Source organism: Syngnathus floridae, chromosome 3 (genome assembly GCF_059516105.1).
Source record: "Syngnathus floridae isolate MCC-2025c chromosome 3, RoL_Sflo_1.0, whole genome shotgun sequence".
NCBI classification, from domain to species: Eukaryota; Metazoa; Chordata; class Actinopteri; order Syngnathiformes; family Syngnathidae; genus Syngnathus; species Syngnathus floridae.
Window position 1 is genome coordinate 6,591,953 of NC_142415.1, and position 17,441 is coordinate 6,609,393.

A 17,441-nucleotide genomic window follows, 5' to 3' on the forward strand; every position below is an offset into this window, starting at 1 on the left:
GTCAGTAGAAATAGCTTTTAATTTAAAAAAATGTGTGCGTGTGCGTGTGTTTTATTTGTTGTTTTTGTTTTGTTTGACACCACAGTAACTTGGGACTCGCACGATTATTACTCATTCATCACCCAGTCCACTAGCTGGCGATAGCGGTTAAACTCGCAAGAGAAGAGCGACCACTGAGTCAACATGGCTGCGTCCCTGTTTCGCTTTGTCCGTGGAGGTCTCGGACGCAGTTACAACAGTAAGTTAACAGTACACAATGATGGGCTCTTGAAGACTAAACGCCACTAAAGGATTTTGGTTTGAGTGTGCGACGAGTAAATGTCACAGTCAAGTATTACTGCCATATGTCACGAGATTTGACCTTCGAGCTAGCTAATGCTAGCAACCCAGCTTCATATGATTTTCGTTTGCGCACTGCATGTTGACTTAACATGACGCGTTAAGTCATCTATCTTCGGGGCAATTTTGAATTTGCTTATGATTATGTTGTGCTGTTAGTGTTAGGTCGCTCCTGTCCTATTCAATTCTAGTGAACACAGGATGTCAAAGTTGAATGCGTCTTGCTGGTGCTAAAGTCTAGGAGAATAATGTGTACAATACACGTATTTACTTTGCCTTCTAATGTGTCCAGTTGCAAGGTCTCCATGTCTCCTGCAGCAGAGTAGATTGCAAAGTTCCACTGCTGAGACAAAACGTAAGTACTGCTGGAACGCACTGCTTTTGATAGCGCGTTAGGAAATCGCTTAACCTGCTGAAAGTGTGATTTCCAGATGGGCATCAGTTTGTGGTTGTCCCAGCATATGGCATTTGGAGATTGTTAATGCTGTCATGTACCAGAAGAAGGCTGGGGCAGTATTTATCTCGCTTCAGTAAAAACAGAACTTGGTTGTAAACAGATGACAGCAGCGTATTGTTTGGGGTTATACAATTAGTTGTATAATACAAATGATGTAAATATTCTTTCAAATTGTGCATTTAAAGCAGAACTAATTTGAAATATTCTGTTCGTGTTTAATTAAAAGAGCAAGTTCTGTCAGCGAAGTTGGAGGACAGTGTGTGAACTCGTATGAACAGTTTGCAACTTCTTTGCATTTTCTCCGCAGCCACCGTGCGGCCTAAGGATGCAGTCACTCATAACCAGCTGACAGTGTTTGGAGAGTATGTGGCTGAGATGATGCCCAAATACGTTCAGCAGGTTCAGGTCTGTTCAATGCCACAGTAAATGCACTCTGATCCAAGAGTATGGTTATGTGGGACAACACTGTATGGAGACCATATGGGCAAATGTAATGAGACATCGATGAAGTCTTAGTGTTTTACACATATGGCCTCCACACATGCTGGCTGCATAATCCTGCCCTTAGTTGAGACAGATAATGAAAATCCTCCCATAAACCGACATGTCAAGTCAAATTTATTTATATCGCACCTAATGAAAGAAACATTTCAAAGGTCTTCACATGCCCACAATTATTGACGACATCCCTGACCTCCAGAAGGGCAAGGAAAAACTCCAAAAACCCTGACTGCGGAAAGATGAGAACCGTTAAGAAGGGACCGCAGATAGGACCAGGCTGCAACAATGGGTGGCGAGTGGGCAACATTTAGCTCTCAATGTAATATGAAACGATATGGAATAAAGAAATGTAGAAGTCTATTTAATCAGACGAAGCGCTCCAGGATGACGCCGTCGATCATCATGACAGTGCCAGCGAGGAACTGGTCCACTTCAGAGCGTCCGGGACAGCAGCTTTTAGTTCGGTCATCAGCTCACCCCTGCCCAAAGCTGCGGAGGAGAGGGCAGCAGATAGAGTCGAAGCCACAGTAAAATTGTAGTTTAACTAATTGCACGCGTGTATAAATAAGTATTTAATCCTTTCTTGAATATTTCTACTGAGCTCGTGGCTCTGATGTCAGTGACCAGGGCATTCCAGAGCCTGAGTAAATAACACTCCCGAACGTGCAGACTTCTTTTTGGCTCTCAGATAAAGACGTCTGTTCAATTGTTCTACTGAACAGCCCAGTTCACTAGTGTTCTGATTGCGAAAGTGTGTGTTTAGGTGACGTCTTTTAATGAGCTGGAGGTGATGATCCATCCTGATGGCGTGATCCCTGTGCTGACATTCCTGAAGGACCACACCAACGCTCAGTTCAGAAACATGATCGACCTAACAGCTGTCGACATTCCTACAAGGCAGAACCGCTTTGAGGTACAGCAGTTTTTATTTTGTATTTTTGCGTAAAGATGAACCTTTTTTTTTTTTCTCTCAAACAAAGATCTCATAATGTCAGTGATATACTCTCATGCAAATATTGCAAGGAGTAGGACTGAGCAGTAATTCAATATCAATCCATATTGCTGAATATGCTTGACAATTGATTGCTTTGACAATTGTCAATACAAATTGCACTTAAAAAATCAGAAAGCAAACCCCCACCCTCCCAATCTGCATGCTGTTGGCAGTATGACTTTAGATTTGTGCCACAACTAGAAGAAAACATTTTTTTGTGTTGTGTGTTGGTTTTCAGATTGTGTACAATTTTCTGTCACTACGCTACAACTCTCGTATTCGAGTTAAAACATACACGGATGAACTCACGCCAGTGGATTCTGCTGTTCCCGTCTTCTTTGCTTCCAACTGGTATGAGCGGGAGGTGAGTCAAAAACTACTCAATGCCAAACATACTCATCACCGATTTACCAAACTGCACGTTTGTGGTTATCACGTGAAGGTTTGGGACATGTATGGTGTATTTTTTGCCAACCACCCTGACCTGCGACGCATTCTGACCGACTACGGCTTTGAGGGGCATCCTTTCAGGAAAGACTTCCCTCTATCAGGATATGTTGAGGTGACTTCAGAGGCAACACATGCACCTAACCCAACCACTCTTCCTTTTAATACAATGGAATCTCCCAAGTACTCAGAGGAAATAATGTCAAGTAAAATCGTTGCCATCATAAAACGTTTGCAAGCAGTAGAGAAACAAAATGGTTCGGTTTAAAAAAAAAAATGTTTTGAAAAATTTCATTTTCATTTGCGTTTTATAAGCAGTGGGAGATTGCATAAAATCACAGCCATCACAGCTGTGAAATTAAAAACTAAAATATACTAGCTACTTTAGCCTCAAAGATCTAGCAGTATAATAGAGAGACAAAGACACATTTTTATTTCACAATTGTCCAATAATTGATCCTGTCTTTCTGCCAGGTGCGTTACGACGACGAACTGAAGCGTGTAGTAGCTGAGCCGGTGGAGCTTGCACAGGAGTTTAGGAAGTTTGACCTGAACACACCATGGGAGGTGTTTCCAGCTCATCGAGAGGCCAAGGAGGCTCCGCCCACACTGGAAGCTGGAGCTGAGGCTCCTGAGAAGAAGTGATGAACCCACCACCCCTTTAGTGTATACAAAAAAAGAGTTTCTGACTCTTGTCAAAGCAACAGAAATATTTATGTAAATAAAAGTGCTGATACAGAAGATATAATGCTGTGCTATTTACATGCCACAACAATGTGACCCATTGTGGTTGAAGATTCACAAGGTATCATTTCAAAAAATAGGTTTGTAAAATGTTTGAGTTTGTGATATCTCCCCCCAAATACCCTCCTTGAGTCATTTCTTTTCTCATCAGCCCACAAGTTAAAATATTTTGTTTAAATTGCCTTTAGTGAATGTGTCGTTAGCGAATTTGTAGTGATCATATCTTGGGAACCCTCAAAATTGCTCTCAAAACTAACCTCAATAAATCTCAAATTCCTTGCCTCTAATAGGAATATTTACATAGATGGACCTAGCAACCATTAAGTTGAAGATAGGTACTTCTATATGACATTGAATCCACAAAAACAGTTGAACCATTAAAAGGTTTAATGCCAAACCAAATGCATAAAATATAGGATTGTATAAGCGTTTCTTATAGTAGTTGATTTCAAAATTAGTTGCATAAAACACAAAGGAAACAAGAATATGTTTCAGAGTCCATTTCTTACCATATGTATATATATTTAGAAGGCAGAGTTGCAAAACTCCACGCCAGTCATTTTAAAAAAAGAACGTCGTTGGGGATCGGTATAGTCTCTGTATTAGATCAGAACAACAGAGTGAAAAACTTGAACAATGCTAGTGAGTTAACTTTTAAACTACATGATCGCCAATTCCCTTCTTATACTGTCAATCAAAAAGAGATTCCGCCTCAGGTCATCCATCATGCAGAAGCTGAGCCGGCCCAGCCCACTGTCCTGAAGACCTCCTGAGACACCGAGTGTCCGATGGAGCCCGGAATTTCTCCAATGAGTGTCCAGTTTTGCGCAGTGGAACAACCCACTCCATGTTTCCTCATCGAGGTAGTAGATGCTTAGCATCCAAATGTTCAATAAAAAACTTGTTGAGGTGAATGAGAAATTGCCACTAATTCAAAGCTTCTCAGCCCTATGTGGAAAAAGTAGAATATTTAGAAATGTGTCTAATAAGCTGACATTATACACTGGAATTGTTCAATTACAGCTGAAACAGCCCACCTGATTTTTCAGCTAGTTGGGAGATTATAAAAGGAGATAAAAAGTATCATTGTTTGTATTCGGCTTTCCTGTTGAGTCGACGCCGCAGCAGATACAAAAACACAGCACTATTTACAATAAACTGAAGAAATCCTATGGAGAAAATGCCATAGTTCACATAGAGAAAGCCACCGATGGTCGGTCCAACTGTTCGAAGTAAAGACTGAACTGATGCACATAGTCCCAGCATTGTGCCTGGAAAAAGAAGCAGAAGAAGTATCACCTTGCAGAAATAACACATTTGAGCAGGATCTCACCTGTGTCAGAGGAAGGTACACTCTTGGTGAGTAAACTGTCTGTGATGACATTAAACACACTGAGAGAAAACATCATGGGAACCACAGTCAGGCAGAAATGGAACACATTCTGCATGCATGCCTGCAGGAAGACATTTTCAGAGGGCATTCATTTGAAGGATGCATTTAGACTGCACTTTTAGTCCGAGGTACAAGATGTGCCTCACATGAAAACAAAGTAATTTGTCTTTTTCAATGTGTGATTGTGTATTCATAAAAGAAGATCCAAAGAAAAAAAAAACAGGACAAGTACATCCTGAGACAACCTTTGATGTCAGCAGACCAGTTCAACATGGTACATTATGTGATGTGCGTGGTTTTTCAATGTGTGAGTACTGTGTGTACCTGAGCAAGGCCCACAAAAGCGGAAATTCCGATAGATAGAAGTAGCAGTGAACGCTCATTGTATCTTGCTGTAAGTCGCCCGATCACTCCTCCCTGAATCACCTGAATGAATTTAATGACGCGGATTTAATGACGCCACGATATGGTCAGCGCAGTACAATAATATTAACTCTACACTCAAAACATTTGTACATTTTTTTTTTTTATTGACTCACCATCTGGGCTATTCCAAAATATGCCATTATATATCCATTTTGCTCAGGTGTCAACTTGAAAAATTCCAATGCAATTATGGAGAACATCACTTGGAAAATGCCTTAACAAAGACAACCACAAATTGTCACTGAAATGTTTTTGTGTTTACAATTTTGTTAGAAATAAAAAAAATCATCACCTGATGGTAAACCTGTAACAATCTTAACAAGAAAGGTTGCCGTCACGCCTGGAAACCTCATGAGTCTTGTGATCTCGCCCAGGCTGAATATGGACTTTCTTTTGGTTTCGGCTTCATTGGATTCAAAGCATATGATAAATATGAGAGATATAACTAAAAGTGATGAGAAACATTCCCGTGGCTGACGACACTCAAACATATAAGTCACCTGACGAACTCTGACATGGTAGTGTGTGTGTGTGTGTGTGTGTGTGTGTGTGTGTGTGTGTGTGTGTGTGTGTGTGTGTGTGTGTGTGTGTGTGTGTGTGTGTGTGTGTGTGTGTGTGTGTGTGCGTGCGTGAGTCTTACAATCTGTTTTGGTTGCTGGACTTTGAACTTTAGTGCTTTGAGGGATAAAGCTTAATACCAGCAGCAAACTGAATGCGCTGCCTGCAGCACCACCATACGCAGCAAATCTCTCCCTGGGAAATACAAGGAAAACTTAGCATTAGCCAGACAACATAAAAATGCCCATATCTGCTAAAGAAAACATTCAAAATCAAATGTAATCACTTCCTATTCAATGAGACACTTCATTTATGGTCTGCTGTTTTTTTGTCCATTCATTCAAGATGAAGAGATACAAATTGATTAATACAGTAAATACACTTAGTGGTGGTGCATGGAGAAATGAACGAGCACAGTGCAAATTAGTGACAGTGTGACATTCACCCATAGCTTGTGACGAGATGGCCACCTAAAGTGGAGCCAGCTATCATTCCAATTCCAAAACAAAGACCTAGTTTGGAAAGTGCGTCGGCACGTTTTTCAGGTTCCGAAAGATCTGCTACAACCATCTGAGAAGCTGCAGACAGAAAGTGAGAAAAATGTTAGGCTCGTTTGGTGATGCTTATATCAAAAGAAGTTATGTAACAGTGGATGTTGAGTGTGAGAGGCTCACCTGGTAGGACATGCATGACAACTGTGGGAAGCTTGTGGAGAAAAAGCATGGCCGGAGAGTCTGCTATAGCCAGTAGAATGAAGAAAACAATATTTGCAGCGCACGCCAATGAGAGGGCCGCTCGGGCCCCGATAATATCTGCAAACCTAACAAACAATAAATGAAGCACAACAACACATTGATCACGACATCTAAATGACGCCGGTGTCTGTATTTACCTTCCAAACAAAGGACCCCCAAACAGCTGGATGACACCAACTGTGGTTTGTAGATAGCCAAACCACAAAGTGTCAAATCCCAGTTTCTTCGCCAAATACTGTTAAAAGCGTAGAACAGAAATTTTAACACGTCTATTGCCAAAAATGAAACACTGTGATTATTTGAGCTAGCATGGAAAGTTTTCAGTTTTTTTCCAACTCTGTAGGCCATTATTAAAAACTAATTAACTAAACAATCTGTATGAAATATTCAATTAATGGGGCCGTTTCTTAACTGATCCAATTTCAAATTCACTTCAGTGGCCTTGCAGCTAGCTGGATCACAATAACGTCAGCATTTGTTCTATCCTGATGTTCTGTCAGAGCAAGCCAAGTTCAAACAGCAAAACATGTATTTGATAAATGTATAACCTTCTTCTGTATCATCCAAGGCGCCTGAGGATGACTAGCATTTGGGAGGCTGATTAGTTCACCAAACTAAACCAGCACCTCTAGTGTAATGTATTAAAAATTAAGAGGTAGATTAAGTCAGGTAAATCAGCACTGTAGGCCCAGCTAGGTAACAAATGCCCCCACCGCATTATTATTATTTTCCTAATGAGCATAACTGATTCAATCTTAGAATGCACAGGGAAATTTGTGAAAATCAACAGTGCTTTATCCACAGGTTGAAAATATCACAATAAACTGTCACCAATGTAAACTTTGCAGTGTATCGTGGATTCTAGTTTGCTCAAAATTAATGCAGTTATGAAATATGGACGTCGGTCATTTCCGGAAGAGCGTCTACTTTACGGCAATCAGGAAAAAATCACTTTCTTGTCCAACGTTACAGAAACACTTACAGGCGTTATTGAGAACTGTATAAACATCCATGTTATGTCCAGAGCGGCGATTAGATAAACGATGTAAATAGTTGTTTTCTTCTTCAAATGAGTCGCCGCGTCAGCCTTAAAGCTAACTGAAGCAGTTTCGTCGCTTTTTTCAACTCTTGCTGTCATGTTTGCATAAAGCTTAAAAAAAATAAAGAACGTATTGTATTATTATTCCACGGATAGGTTGCTGAGTCAAACTCAGAGGTGCGTTCGTTCGGTCTTTTGCCAGAGACAGCAACCTTAAACTCGTTAACAGATGAACTTTGGAACGGAAACTGAAAGTATATGAATTTGGATTTGCAAAGGAAATTAACATGGAGCAAAAGCGCTACGAAAAAACATTTCATAAATTGTTAAGTCATCTTTTTATCGGTAAAAACAGCAGGGAAAAAAACAAGAACGAAATTCTCACGTAATCCTAAAACAGGTAGTAATCAAAGATCGAGGTTGAGCATCTCCCAAGGACCTGAACGTTTCGGTCAAGACGCATTCAATTGCTTCTCTAGAGAACGTACACTTGTGTTTCCACCCCAACAATTTTAATTTGGTTTATTTGAGATGTTTGAAAATATTCAAACGCAGGTTCTGAAATAGTCTGAAAAATGAGAATGAGTGTTCTTCCAGGTGTTTATCATAATGATGTTAGGGAACAGAATGATGATACTGACTATCAATCAATACTAATCGTGTACATTGCTTATCACCACTGTAAACCACAACTACAATGAGACACATATTACAGCATTTTTAGACGATATAATTGCAGAAATACTTTGAACATTTTGTGTTTCCGTTTTATTTTATTTCTTAAACTATAACTCTAAACACTACTTTTATTTTTGAAGGAGATGAGCCGCCACATCCCGGAAGTACATTCCGTCCTCGTGCGTATGTAGCGTTTATTGTGCGGTGTTTTGGTGAGTCAGTATTCGGTTAATATTTTCGGCTACATTGTCGTGGCATGTAAAAGAACTCGGTTGCAATGCAAGTCCTCACGCCTCGAGTTTACTGGGCTCAGCGGCATGGAGAGATTTATCTCCGAGTGGAGCTGAGCGATACCAAGGTAAACTAGTCCATCTGCTTAGCACCTTTCAACCTTAACTTGCACACACTGTACAGAACATAATTTATACATCATTATTTTCTTTGATATTTGCTCTCTATACAAATAACATCATTTAAGGTATCGCGCTGATTGTCCTTATGCGGGGTAGGGCAAATTAGCTCGAATTACCTGTGCTTATTTGCTCTTATTAATAATTCATGCTATTCGTATATTTTAATTTAGTGGTCATTTTAGTAATTGCTCACAACTTACAATTTACTAAAACATATCTATATACAACACGTTATTTTATCATCTCTGCACATACGTAGGCATTTTCAAATGATCACTTTTACAACATTCCTTGGAAATGACAATGTCCCATCACGAGTGAACTATTTTTAGAATCGGTTTACCTGCTTGAAAACTTACCAAGCGTCCAATCAGATGGCTGTGATGTCATCCTTTGTAATGCACAAGGGGGCATATTTGATATGCAATATACACTGCCTTATATAATAACCCTGCAAGGTATTGATCATGTCTTGATTATTTCTTCTCGTCTCAATACTAAAAAAGTATTGTATGTATTTGGTTCATGTCTCTGTTATGTCTGCACTAAACAGCCCATTCCTTGCAAACACTTGTGACATTCAACACTCATTGTACAGCATCTGTTAAGTCAATGTCTAATAAAAGATGCATGATTTAATTAATGGAAGTGCTTGCTTTTGTTCAAGCTCTTCAGTGAAGACCTGAAACAGAACAGCAGTATTTTTTTTATTTGTTCTATTTGTCCAATGCGATGCATTCTTTTTATTGACGACGACACAAGTGTCTTTAATCAAGTGTTCTCTGTCGGGGTGAAATTCTCATTGTATTTTCTTAAGTTTTCATCTTAGTCAATTTTAATACATGTCTTTCAGAATCTTGAAATCAACACGCAAGACAACACAATTCAGTTTAGAGGTTTGTATGTGTATTTTCATATTTTTGCAAATGTCTATCTAAAGAAGCAAAGTGCAGTGTGGCTGGTTAAAGAATGTTACACTTCATTCAACTTCCTTATTCAGTTTAGTTGAGACCAACTGCAGCACATTTTTTTTCAAATATTGTTCTCTTCATAATGATTTTATCCTTCACAGCACAAGGCCATGGAGCTAAAGGAGATAATGAATACAAGTTTAGTTTGGACTTTTTGGAACCTATCAGACCTGAGGTATTAATTATGTTATTCATTTCATTTTTCAGTTCCACATCATTGTACTTCACGAACGCTGTCTTTCTGTCTGTCTACTTGACAATCCAGATGCTCAAATGATCTATCTATCCCCAACATGATATACCTTTTCAGTATCCCCAACATATATGCAATTAAATACATTTTATATCTAAGTGCGGGCAAGAGCGCTGGTTTCCTGTATCAAAGTCAAAAGGCAAGCAGTATGCATGTCAACAGCTTTTTATAATCATCTAACTTTGTCAAGTGGTAGGGAATTTCCATACCATTTTTCCTGACCAATACCAGTACAAGTACTCGACTCTTGAGTACTCACTGATACCAATATCGAGTAAAATAAAACAACTCACTCTGATTTAGTATTCATTTGTAATGAATTGAGAAAAGTGCAAAATAAAACTGACAGCTCCTCAAGTTTTTATCTTTGTTAAAAAGTATATTGACATGCAAAATGATCAAAATGATGAAGTGTGTCACTATGAAGTTTAAAGATAAGGCTGTGCCCCAAAGTATTTTTATGTCAGCTTTTTTTTTTTTTTTTTTTCTTAACCATTCAAAGAAAAAAAAATTTGTGCGGGATGTTCCAGAAGTCTTGGGCACATTTCAAATCTTCATTTCAGCCAAAGTATGAATGACTGTTAGATAAAACTAGTACCATTTTAAAACTAAATTCATTCAACTTTTTTTTTTATGCCAGTGATTTCCTTTCTTTATTATTTTTGATCCAGTTAGGACATTATGCCATTTGCTCAACCAGAAAAAGAAATTGCCTCCATGAATAAGCAAAATCTAAATGTGTGCAGTGTGGTGTGACATTGAACATCTTTGAACATTCCATAAAAAGCTTGAATGTGGGAGAAACTACCGGGAGAGCCATACGAGTATTTCAACTTTCTATGACCGTTACAGACTTTTAACAATGTAGGAATGGCAGATGTTCCGGCTTATAAGAGAAAACATTTCAATCTTGCTTCCTGCTAATGCATCGGGTTGGAGGATGTCGAAAAAAACATCCAGTGACAAGTTACCGTCACATTTATAACTACATTCCAAACTCGCTCGTGTATTGTGCGTGTGTACCACGTTGTTTCATCTCTGTGTACCTTTCAGATTGAACATAAGTCAACCGAGCGTCAGGTCGACATCAAAATCAAGAAGCAAGAAGAGCGCTGGTGGGACCGTCTGACGCTGCAGGAGAAGAAGCCCGTGTTTCTGGCTCCTGACTTCAACCGCTGGCTGGATGAATCTGATGCTGAGACAGAGCTTCAGGCAAAGGTATCAAACTCACAGCCGGGCTCTTTTTCAATCTCCAATATAGCTTTAAGAATCCCTCACTTTCTTTGACAAAGTTGCTATACTCTTTAGTTACTGAAGTATTGTTATTTGCGTAGTAAAACCATAAATCAACATCTCTCCACTTCGGCATCCTTGAGTTGTTTGAACAACAAAAGTCTCTCAGAGTAATAAAGATGGCGGATTTGCGAAACTATTTGGCAACACCCATTACCTTATTTGGTTTATCCCGCCCGAACGAAGGTGATGTAATAGATAAAAATACGTAATAGAAAACGGAGAAAAATGAACAGAGTAAAAAATAGCCCCCCAAAACAGATCATAAAAGTATCTCTGCAGCACCTGGAGGGATAGATTACACTTTTCTACGACTCCAAATACACAAGAAAATGAATTTAAACAAAAAAAGTGGATTTTCCATGATATGTCTCCTCTCTCTGTTTTTAAGTACGGACTTTATTGCTATCTTGACAGAAAGACTCTTGTAGTTTGACAGAATTGTGAATTTTGGGAATAATAAAATGGGAACGTGTAACGCTTAATGTTTTTTTTTCTTTTGGAGGAAGCAAAGCTCAACAAGATAAGAGTGGAGTCAAGAGTTCGTAAAGATCGTGAGTTCTGTTTGAATCCTCATCTGCATACAAGTCCAAAACTATCAAAGACACTACGTGTCACCATTGCTTTCTTTTGACTTGATTTTTCTTCGATAGCATACCTGGGTCTGAAGAGAGGCTACTTATTTATGTACAATCTGGTGCAGTTCCTTGGATTCTCCTGGATCTTCGTCAACTTGACCGTTCGACTCCTCATTCTTGGTCAAGGTTTGTTAATGTTGCAGGGGTGTGCCATGGCCCGCCATTTTGCACTGCCTTTCCCAACCCGAACCCACTCCCACAATTTTAACACATTCTGCATGCTACACAGATCAGTCAACTGATCAAATGCTGTTCTTTATGCGAAGTTGCACATCATTCTGTTTTCTAACTACTGTTCTGAATATTTTTCAATCAAAAGGTAGTCCGACTTGCATCAAACTTCTTCCAAGTGGGATTTGTTTGCTGTTTCTTTGTTAGTCTTTCTGAATTGTACTGGACAATTAGGTTGGTGACCTTGAGGGAAAAAAGTGTCTAAGTGTGCCATGCGACTGGCTAGCAATCAGTCCTCACCTTCTGCCTTAAGACAGCAAAAATAAGCTGCAGCACCCATGCCAATCTCGTGAGGATAAGCAATTCATAAAATGGATGGATATTAAAATTAGAATTCATTTTTATTTAACAGGAATGATTCAACATGATGACAAAATGAGATGCAAGCTATGCACGATTCAGCAAATTTGCTGTATTAATCTTTGGTCAGGCTGTAGATAAAATGAAAGACTGTACTAAATACAATAAAATTACAATTAAATAATAAAACTACTAAAGAACATCAATAAATTGTAGACAATAGAATATGGTCTCCATTTTGAACTGCTGACTAAAGACAACGGAGAGGAAGAGGACAAAGCCAGCTAGCTACATTTGATGTTGATTGCCCTCGCCCCCCAAAAATAAAAACTGAGCTGACTTGCAGTCCTGCAAGTAGAGTCTTAGAGTTACAAAAAGACTGCTTTAATGTTGCTTTGATCATCTTTTAGTTCACTTGAACCAACCACCAATTTGACCTTTTCCAAACAACTCTCACTTCTGTAACGCTAACTAGTGGAAGCCAGTTTCGAATCCGAGACAATAATTTTGGCTAGATTATAATTGTGAGTGTAATTAGCATTAGTGCGTTGTACATGATTAGCACGGAGCGAACAAAAAGGTCAAGGAAACACTGAAGGGCTGCCATTTGAGTAGAACCAAATCACCGGGAGACGGCAACAATTTGTTTTGGAATGGCAATGATTATTAATGATGATTATGCTCAGTGTCGCAAGCAATACGCTGTTTCATGTTAGCATTTTGTTCCTCTCCCTTCTCCACAGATTCATTTTATGATACCTTCCACACCACAGCTGATGTGATGTACTTTTGCCAGATGATGGCTGTTCTGGAGGTGATCAACCCCTTGTTAGGCCTGGTAAAGACGGGCTTTTTTCCTGCCATGATTCAGGTAAAGAAAACCTGTTCCTCTACTCGCGTGTCGATACACCTTTAAAACTGCTGGATTAAAAGTTTGGCCAACCCTAGAGTTTGGGTCAATTTGATCTTTAAAAAAAATATTGGATGTTCTGTACAAAAATGGTTTGTTTGGGGCGTTTTAACCCACATTGTGTTGTTTTAAACCCGCCATTTTTAGAGCTGTAGCATGTTCTTCATATGCTCACTTGTTAAAGGCAAAATTGTCTTGACAATAATGTTTTATGTGCCCCCAGTCTAGTCTAAACACAGCATTTTGAGAAATATTGCGTTTGTGGAATGAGTTAAGCAGCAAACTTAACCCATTCTTATCCGTCTCGGGGTGGCCATTTTGCCACTTACTATTGACCAAAAATGACATCACAGTTGCCAGGTCTCAGGTAACAACCAATCACGACTCACTATTTTCCCGAAGCTGAGCCGCAATTGGTTGTGAAGTGAAATGTGATGTAACTTTTAGTCAAAAGCAAGTGGCAAAATGGCCACCCCCTGAAATGGATAAAAACAGGTGGATTTTGCCTGTTTAATTCATCTTCTTAAGCAGAACACTGAATAGTCGGGCTGCACAGAACTTATTACAAAGAAAATTTGGGAGTTGACTTCCCCTTTAACGTCTCCTCTCCCAGGTCGCAGGGAGGAATGTCATTTTATTTGTCATCTTCGGCTGCTTGGAAGAGATGCAGAGCAAACCTATTGTCTTTTTTGTGTTTTACCTGTGGAGCACCATTGAAGTCTTCAGGTAAGATATTGACACACTTTTATGCTGCTGATGATGAAGACGATGACGATGCCTTGCTGGCCGGTTTGGCTTCTCATTCTCAGGTACCCTTTCTACATGCTGGCCTGCATTGGCACTGAGTGGAAGCTGTTGACGTGGCTCAGGTACAGCCTTTGGATCCCACTGTACCCACTTGGGGTTATCGCAGAAGGTAATTTGCCCCCTTGTGGCTGTGTTGAGAAAATCTCATAAACAAATGTCATTTGTTGGTGACAACTTGTATTTTTCTGGATTTGTGCAGCGGTGGCTGTGATCCAGTCCCTCCCCATCTTTGAGGAAACACGTTTGTTCAGCCTCCCCCTGCCTCCGCTTTTGGGACACTACTTAAGCTTTTCATACACTCTGCAGCTCTACTTGGTTCTCATGTTTCTGGGTAAGGTAGCAATCACACACGAGCATCCTCACCAGTGTGGACTGTGTATGTGATCTTTGATCCATGGAGTAAATATTTTCTTCCTCAGGACTCTTCATCAATTTCCGATATCTATACAACCAGAGGAGGAGACGCTTTCGATCAAGGAAAAGGAAAGTTCACTAATGGAGCAGCATGCGAGACATACTCTGAGACGCAATGTTTGTTTTACTCATTGCCTTTTCAATGGAATTCATACTGGTTAATTTCATCCTTGTTTGCCATGATTGGATTTGCTTTATTTGCCCTCTCTTAAACTCAGAGTTCCACCACACAGGTGGTTTGACTAGATCATGAGTTGTTTATGTTTTAAGACGGGTAAACACAAATTTATAGTATCAATGTCCTTTTTTTTTGCCCTATATAGTGGACATACAGTGAGGCAAAATGTATTTCGTCAGTCAATGATTTCAATGATTCCAACTCAAAATGATGGGAAATGAAAAAGTTGTCATTTTCAGCAAAGGTAGATTTCAATTGTGAGGGACAGAATTTGGATTTTAAAAAAATACTGAAATCACATTTTAAGATTAAAGATTTTTTTTTAAACCATGGTGAAAATATGTATTTGGTCAATAACAGAAATTCAATGCAAATATTTTCTGCAGTTCTTCACCAGATTTGCACACACTGTTGCTGGTATTTTGGCTCATTCCTCCATGCAGGTCTCCTCTAGAGCTGTGATATTTTGGGGTTTTGCAAGGCAACACATGCTTGCAATTCCCTCCACAGAAACTGACTAGGCCACTCCATGTCTTTGAAATGGAACCATTCCTTCATTGCCCGGATGGGCTTTGTGTTTGGAAACATTGTCATGCAGGAAGACCCATCCACATTTCATCTTAAATGCTCTCATTGATACAATGAGGTGTTTGCTCGAAATCTCACATTACATGGCTCAATTAATGCTGTCTTGAACACAAATCAATAGTCCGGGTTCCTCTTCTGGGTCATCCATATGCTCTGTGGCAAACTTCAAGTGGGCTTGGACATGAACTGGCTTGAGCTTGATTCCCTGTGAGTGAAGTGCGTTATTGATGGTAAATTTGAGAACCATAGTTACTTTGGGCCCAGCTCTCTGCAGGTCATTCAGCAGTGTAGTTCTGGAATTTTTCATCACTGTTCCTAAATCAGCCCTTGTGTGTCTGTTATTTTTTAAATACTTAATTTCCACCATGATTTACAAATGAATTCTCTAAAAATGTTAATTGTGATTTTCAGGAACTTCTATTTACATCCTGTCCCTCTTACAGTTGGTGTACTTATGGTTTAAATTAAAAAACTGTCATAATTTTAAAGGAAAGTCAAGCCCCAAATGTTCTTTGTAATTTGTTCTGTACAGCGTAACTAGTCGGAAACACTGTTTTAATTAATTATATTTTTTGTGGAATATGAGTTAAAATCACACCACATGTTTTAATCCATCAGTTGCCATGACAACTGTGACGTCATTTTCAATCAACAGCTAGTGGCAAAATGGCCACCCCCCTGTGATGGATGAAAATGAGTGAATTTTGCTGCTTAACTCGTATTCCACAAACACAATATTGGGACCACATACAACATATTATTGTAAAGAACATTTGGGGTTGACTTCCCCTTTAAGTGGCAGAAATTGCACATGCATCAATGGTTGACTATGTAAAGACTTTTTAGCCCCAGTGTATGCGAATAGTTTCCATCTATTCTGTGTGAGGGGAAAAAAAGAATACTTCTGTCATCTTGCAAAATGTTGCTGGCAGGTTGAACCCGCCATCATTGACAAATCACAATAAAGATTTTATGTACTGACATCGGCTCACAAGCAGTCTGCCTTTCGCCCAACGTCAGCAGCATTATGCTTCAGTGTGCAGTGCAGAAGAGAGGATGGACATATAGATTATAAGTACAGATTCCACCAAATGACAATGTGTTATGTTCTTGCTAAATGTTCATACACTTGAATAGTAACCTTTTGTATTTTTTGTTTGTGGCCTGTTCATAACGCCTCTAGTTGAGCTAATTGTGTACTCTTGGTGGCAAGATTTCTGTGACAGCTAAATCCAAATGACTGCTGTTTGTCAACAGCAGTTCCACGACGACACTCTCAAATCTCATTTGTGAGAAATTTGAAAAGTTGTATGCCTCATATACATTGTATATTAAATAATGTATTCATACTAAATGAGAGTGAGTGTGTGTGTGCATGTGTGAGAGGGAGAGAGAGACACTGATTGACATGAAGTCCGTTTTGGTTGTGAATGCTTTCTATATATTATATTTTATTTCATGAAATGTTTTTGAGAAACTAAATTAAGAAAAGCTTGTGTTTAGGAAGCAGATGTGTTTTTAGTGTCAAATAAAGTAAACGAGAGGTTAGATGATAGGAAATGGATGTGAATGACACATGTCTGTTCTTTCTCACTCATAAGGATGCTCTTATTTTTAAGGTTAATGTTTCTAATGAGTAACAAAGTAGGTATACATAATCTGATTCTGTACTTAAGTTGATTTTTCAGGTAACTGTTCAGTAATGAGTAAAAAAGTAGGTATATATAATCTGATTCTGTACTTGAATATACATTTTCATTAGGACTTATTTTTACTCCTTTATATCAGTATGTCTATGCCTTTGTCAAAATAGGCTTGTTACATTTCAACCTATGCGGATGATGACACGATGTAAAAAGGCGGTAAAGTCAACTGCAATTGAAATCTTGATTAATTGACTGATAGAGCTTTTGGGGATTTCTAAGGCAGGAAAAAACAGCTACAAGCTACAAAAATGATTCGTGGTGAATGCATTCCTTTGTTCCAGCCCCAAAAAACCCCACCAAATTCGAAAGCTTTTTTAAAAACAAAAATCTTACATGATTACGCACGCACACACATACGCGCACGCACGCAAACAGCTAAGAAATTAGGGAAATTAATTTGTGAGTTGC

The 17,441-nt window shown here is 39.1% G+C and overlaps 3 protein-coding genes across 3 annotated transcripts; 2 read left to right on the forward strand and 1 right to left on the reverse strand.

The window, feature by feature from the left end:
* The first annotated feature begins 98 nt into the window (after window positions 1-98).
* On the forward strand, window positions 99-3,486 carry ndufs3 (NADH:ubiquinone oxidoreductase core subunit S3). Its single transcript, XM_088371272.1, has 7 exons — window positions 99-238; window positions 632-694; window positions 1,104-1,201; window positions 2,061-2,210; window positions 2,530-2,655; window positions 2,734-2,853; window positions 3,213-3,486. Exons 1-7 carry the CDS (start codon window positions 184-186, stop codon window positions 3,381-3,383), a joined length of 783 nt encoding a protein of 260 aa, XP_088227398.1. The 5' UTR covers window positions 99-183; the 3' UTR covers window positions 3,384-3,486.
* A 365-nt stretch (window positions 3,487-3,851) lies between these two features.
* slc67a1 (solute carrier family 67 member 1) lies at window positions 3,852-8,129 on the reverse strand. The gene is made up of 10 exons (XM_088371270.1): window positions 7,597-8,129; window positions 6,752-6,849; window positions 6,534-6,679; window positions 6,305-6,437; window positions 5,942-6,054; window positions 5,594-5,704; window positions 5,415-5,515; window positions 5,200-5,301; window positions 4,816-4,936; window positions 3,852-4,753 (listed from the first exon to the last, which is right to left on the reverse strand). Exons 1-10 carry the CDS (start codon window positions 7,750-7,752, stop codon window positions 4,566-4,568), a joined length of 1,269 nt encoding a protein of 422 aa, XP_088227396.1. The 5' UTR covers window positions 7,753-8,129; the 3' UTR covers window positions 3,852-4,565.
* Window positions 8,130-8,465: 336 nt separating this feature from the next.
* Window positions 8,466-16,308, forward strand: LOC148400230 (very-long-chain (3R)-3-hydroxyacyl-CoA dehydratase-like). The gene is made up of 11 exons (XM_088371271.1): window positions 8,466-8,689; window positions 9,598-9,640; window positions 9,817-9,890; window positions 11,022-11,186; window positions 11,767-11,815; window positions 11,915-12,025; window positions 13,174-13,301; window positions 13,954-14,066; window positions 14,150-14,256; window positions 14,347-14,478; window positions 14,567-16,308. The coding sequence occupies exons 1-11, from the start codon at window positions 8,609-8,611 to the stop codon at window positions 14,641-14,643; spliced, it is 1,080 nt and encodes a 359-aa protein (XP_088227397.1). The 5' UTR covers window positions 8,466-8,608; the 3' UTR covers window positions 14,644-16,308.
* Window positions 16,309-17,441: the final 1,133 nt, after the last annotated feature.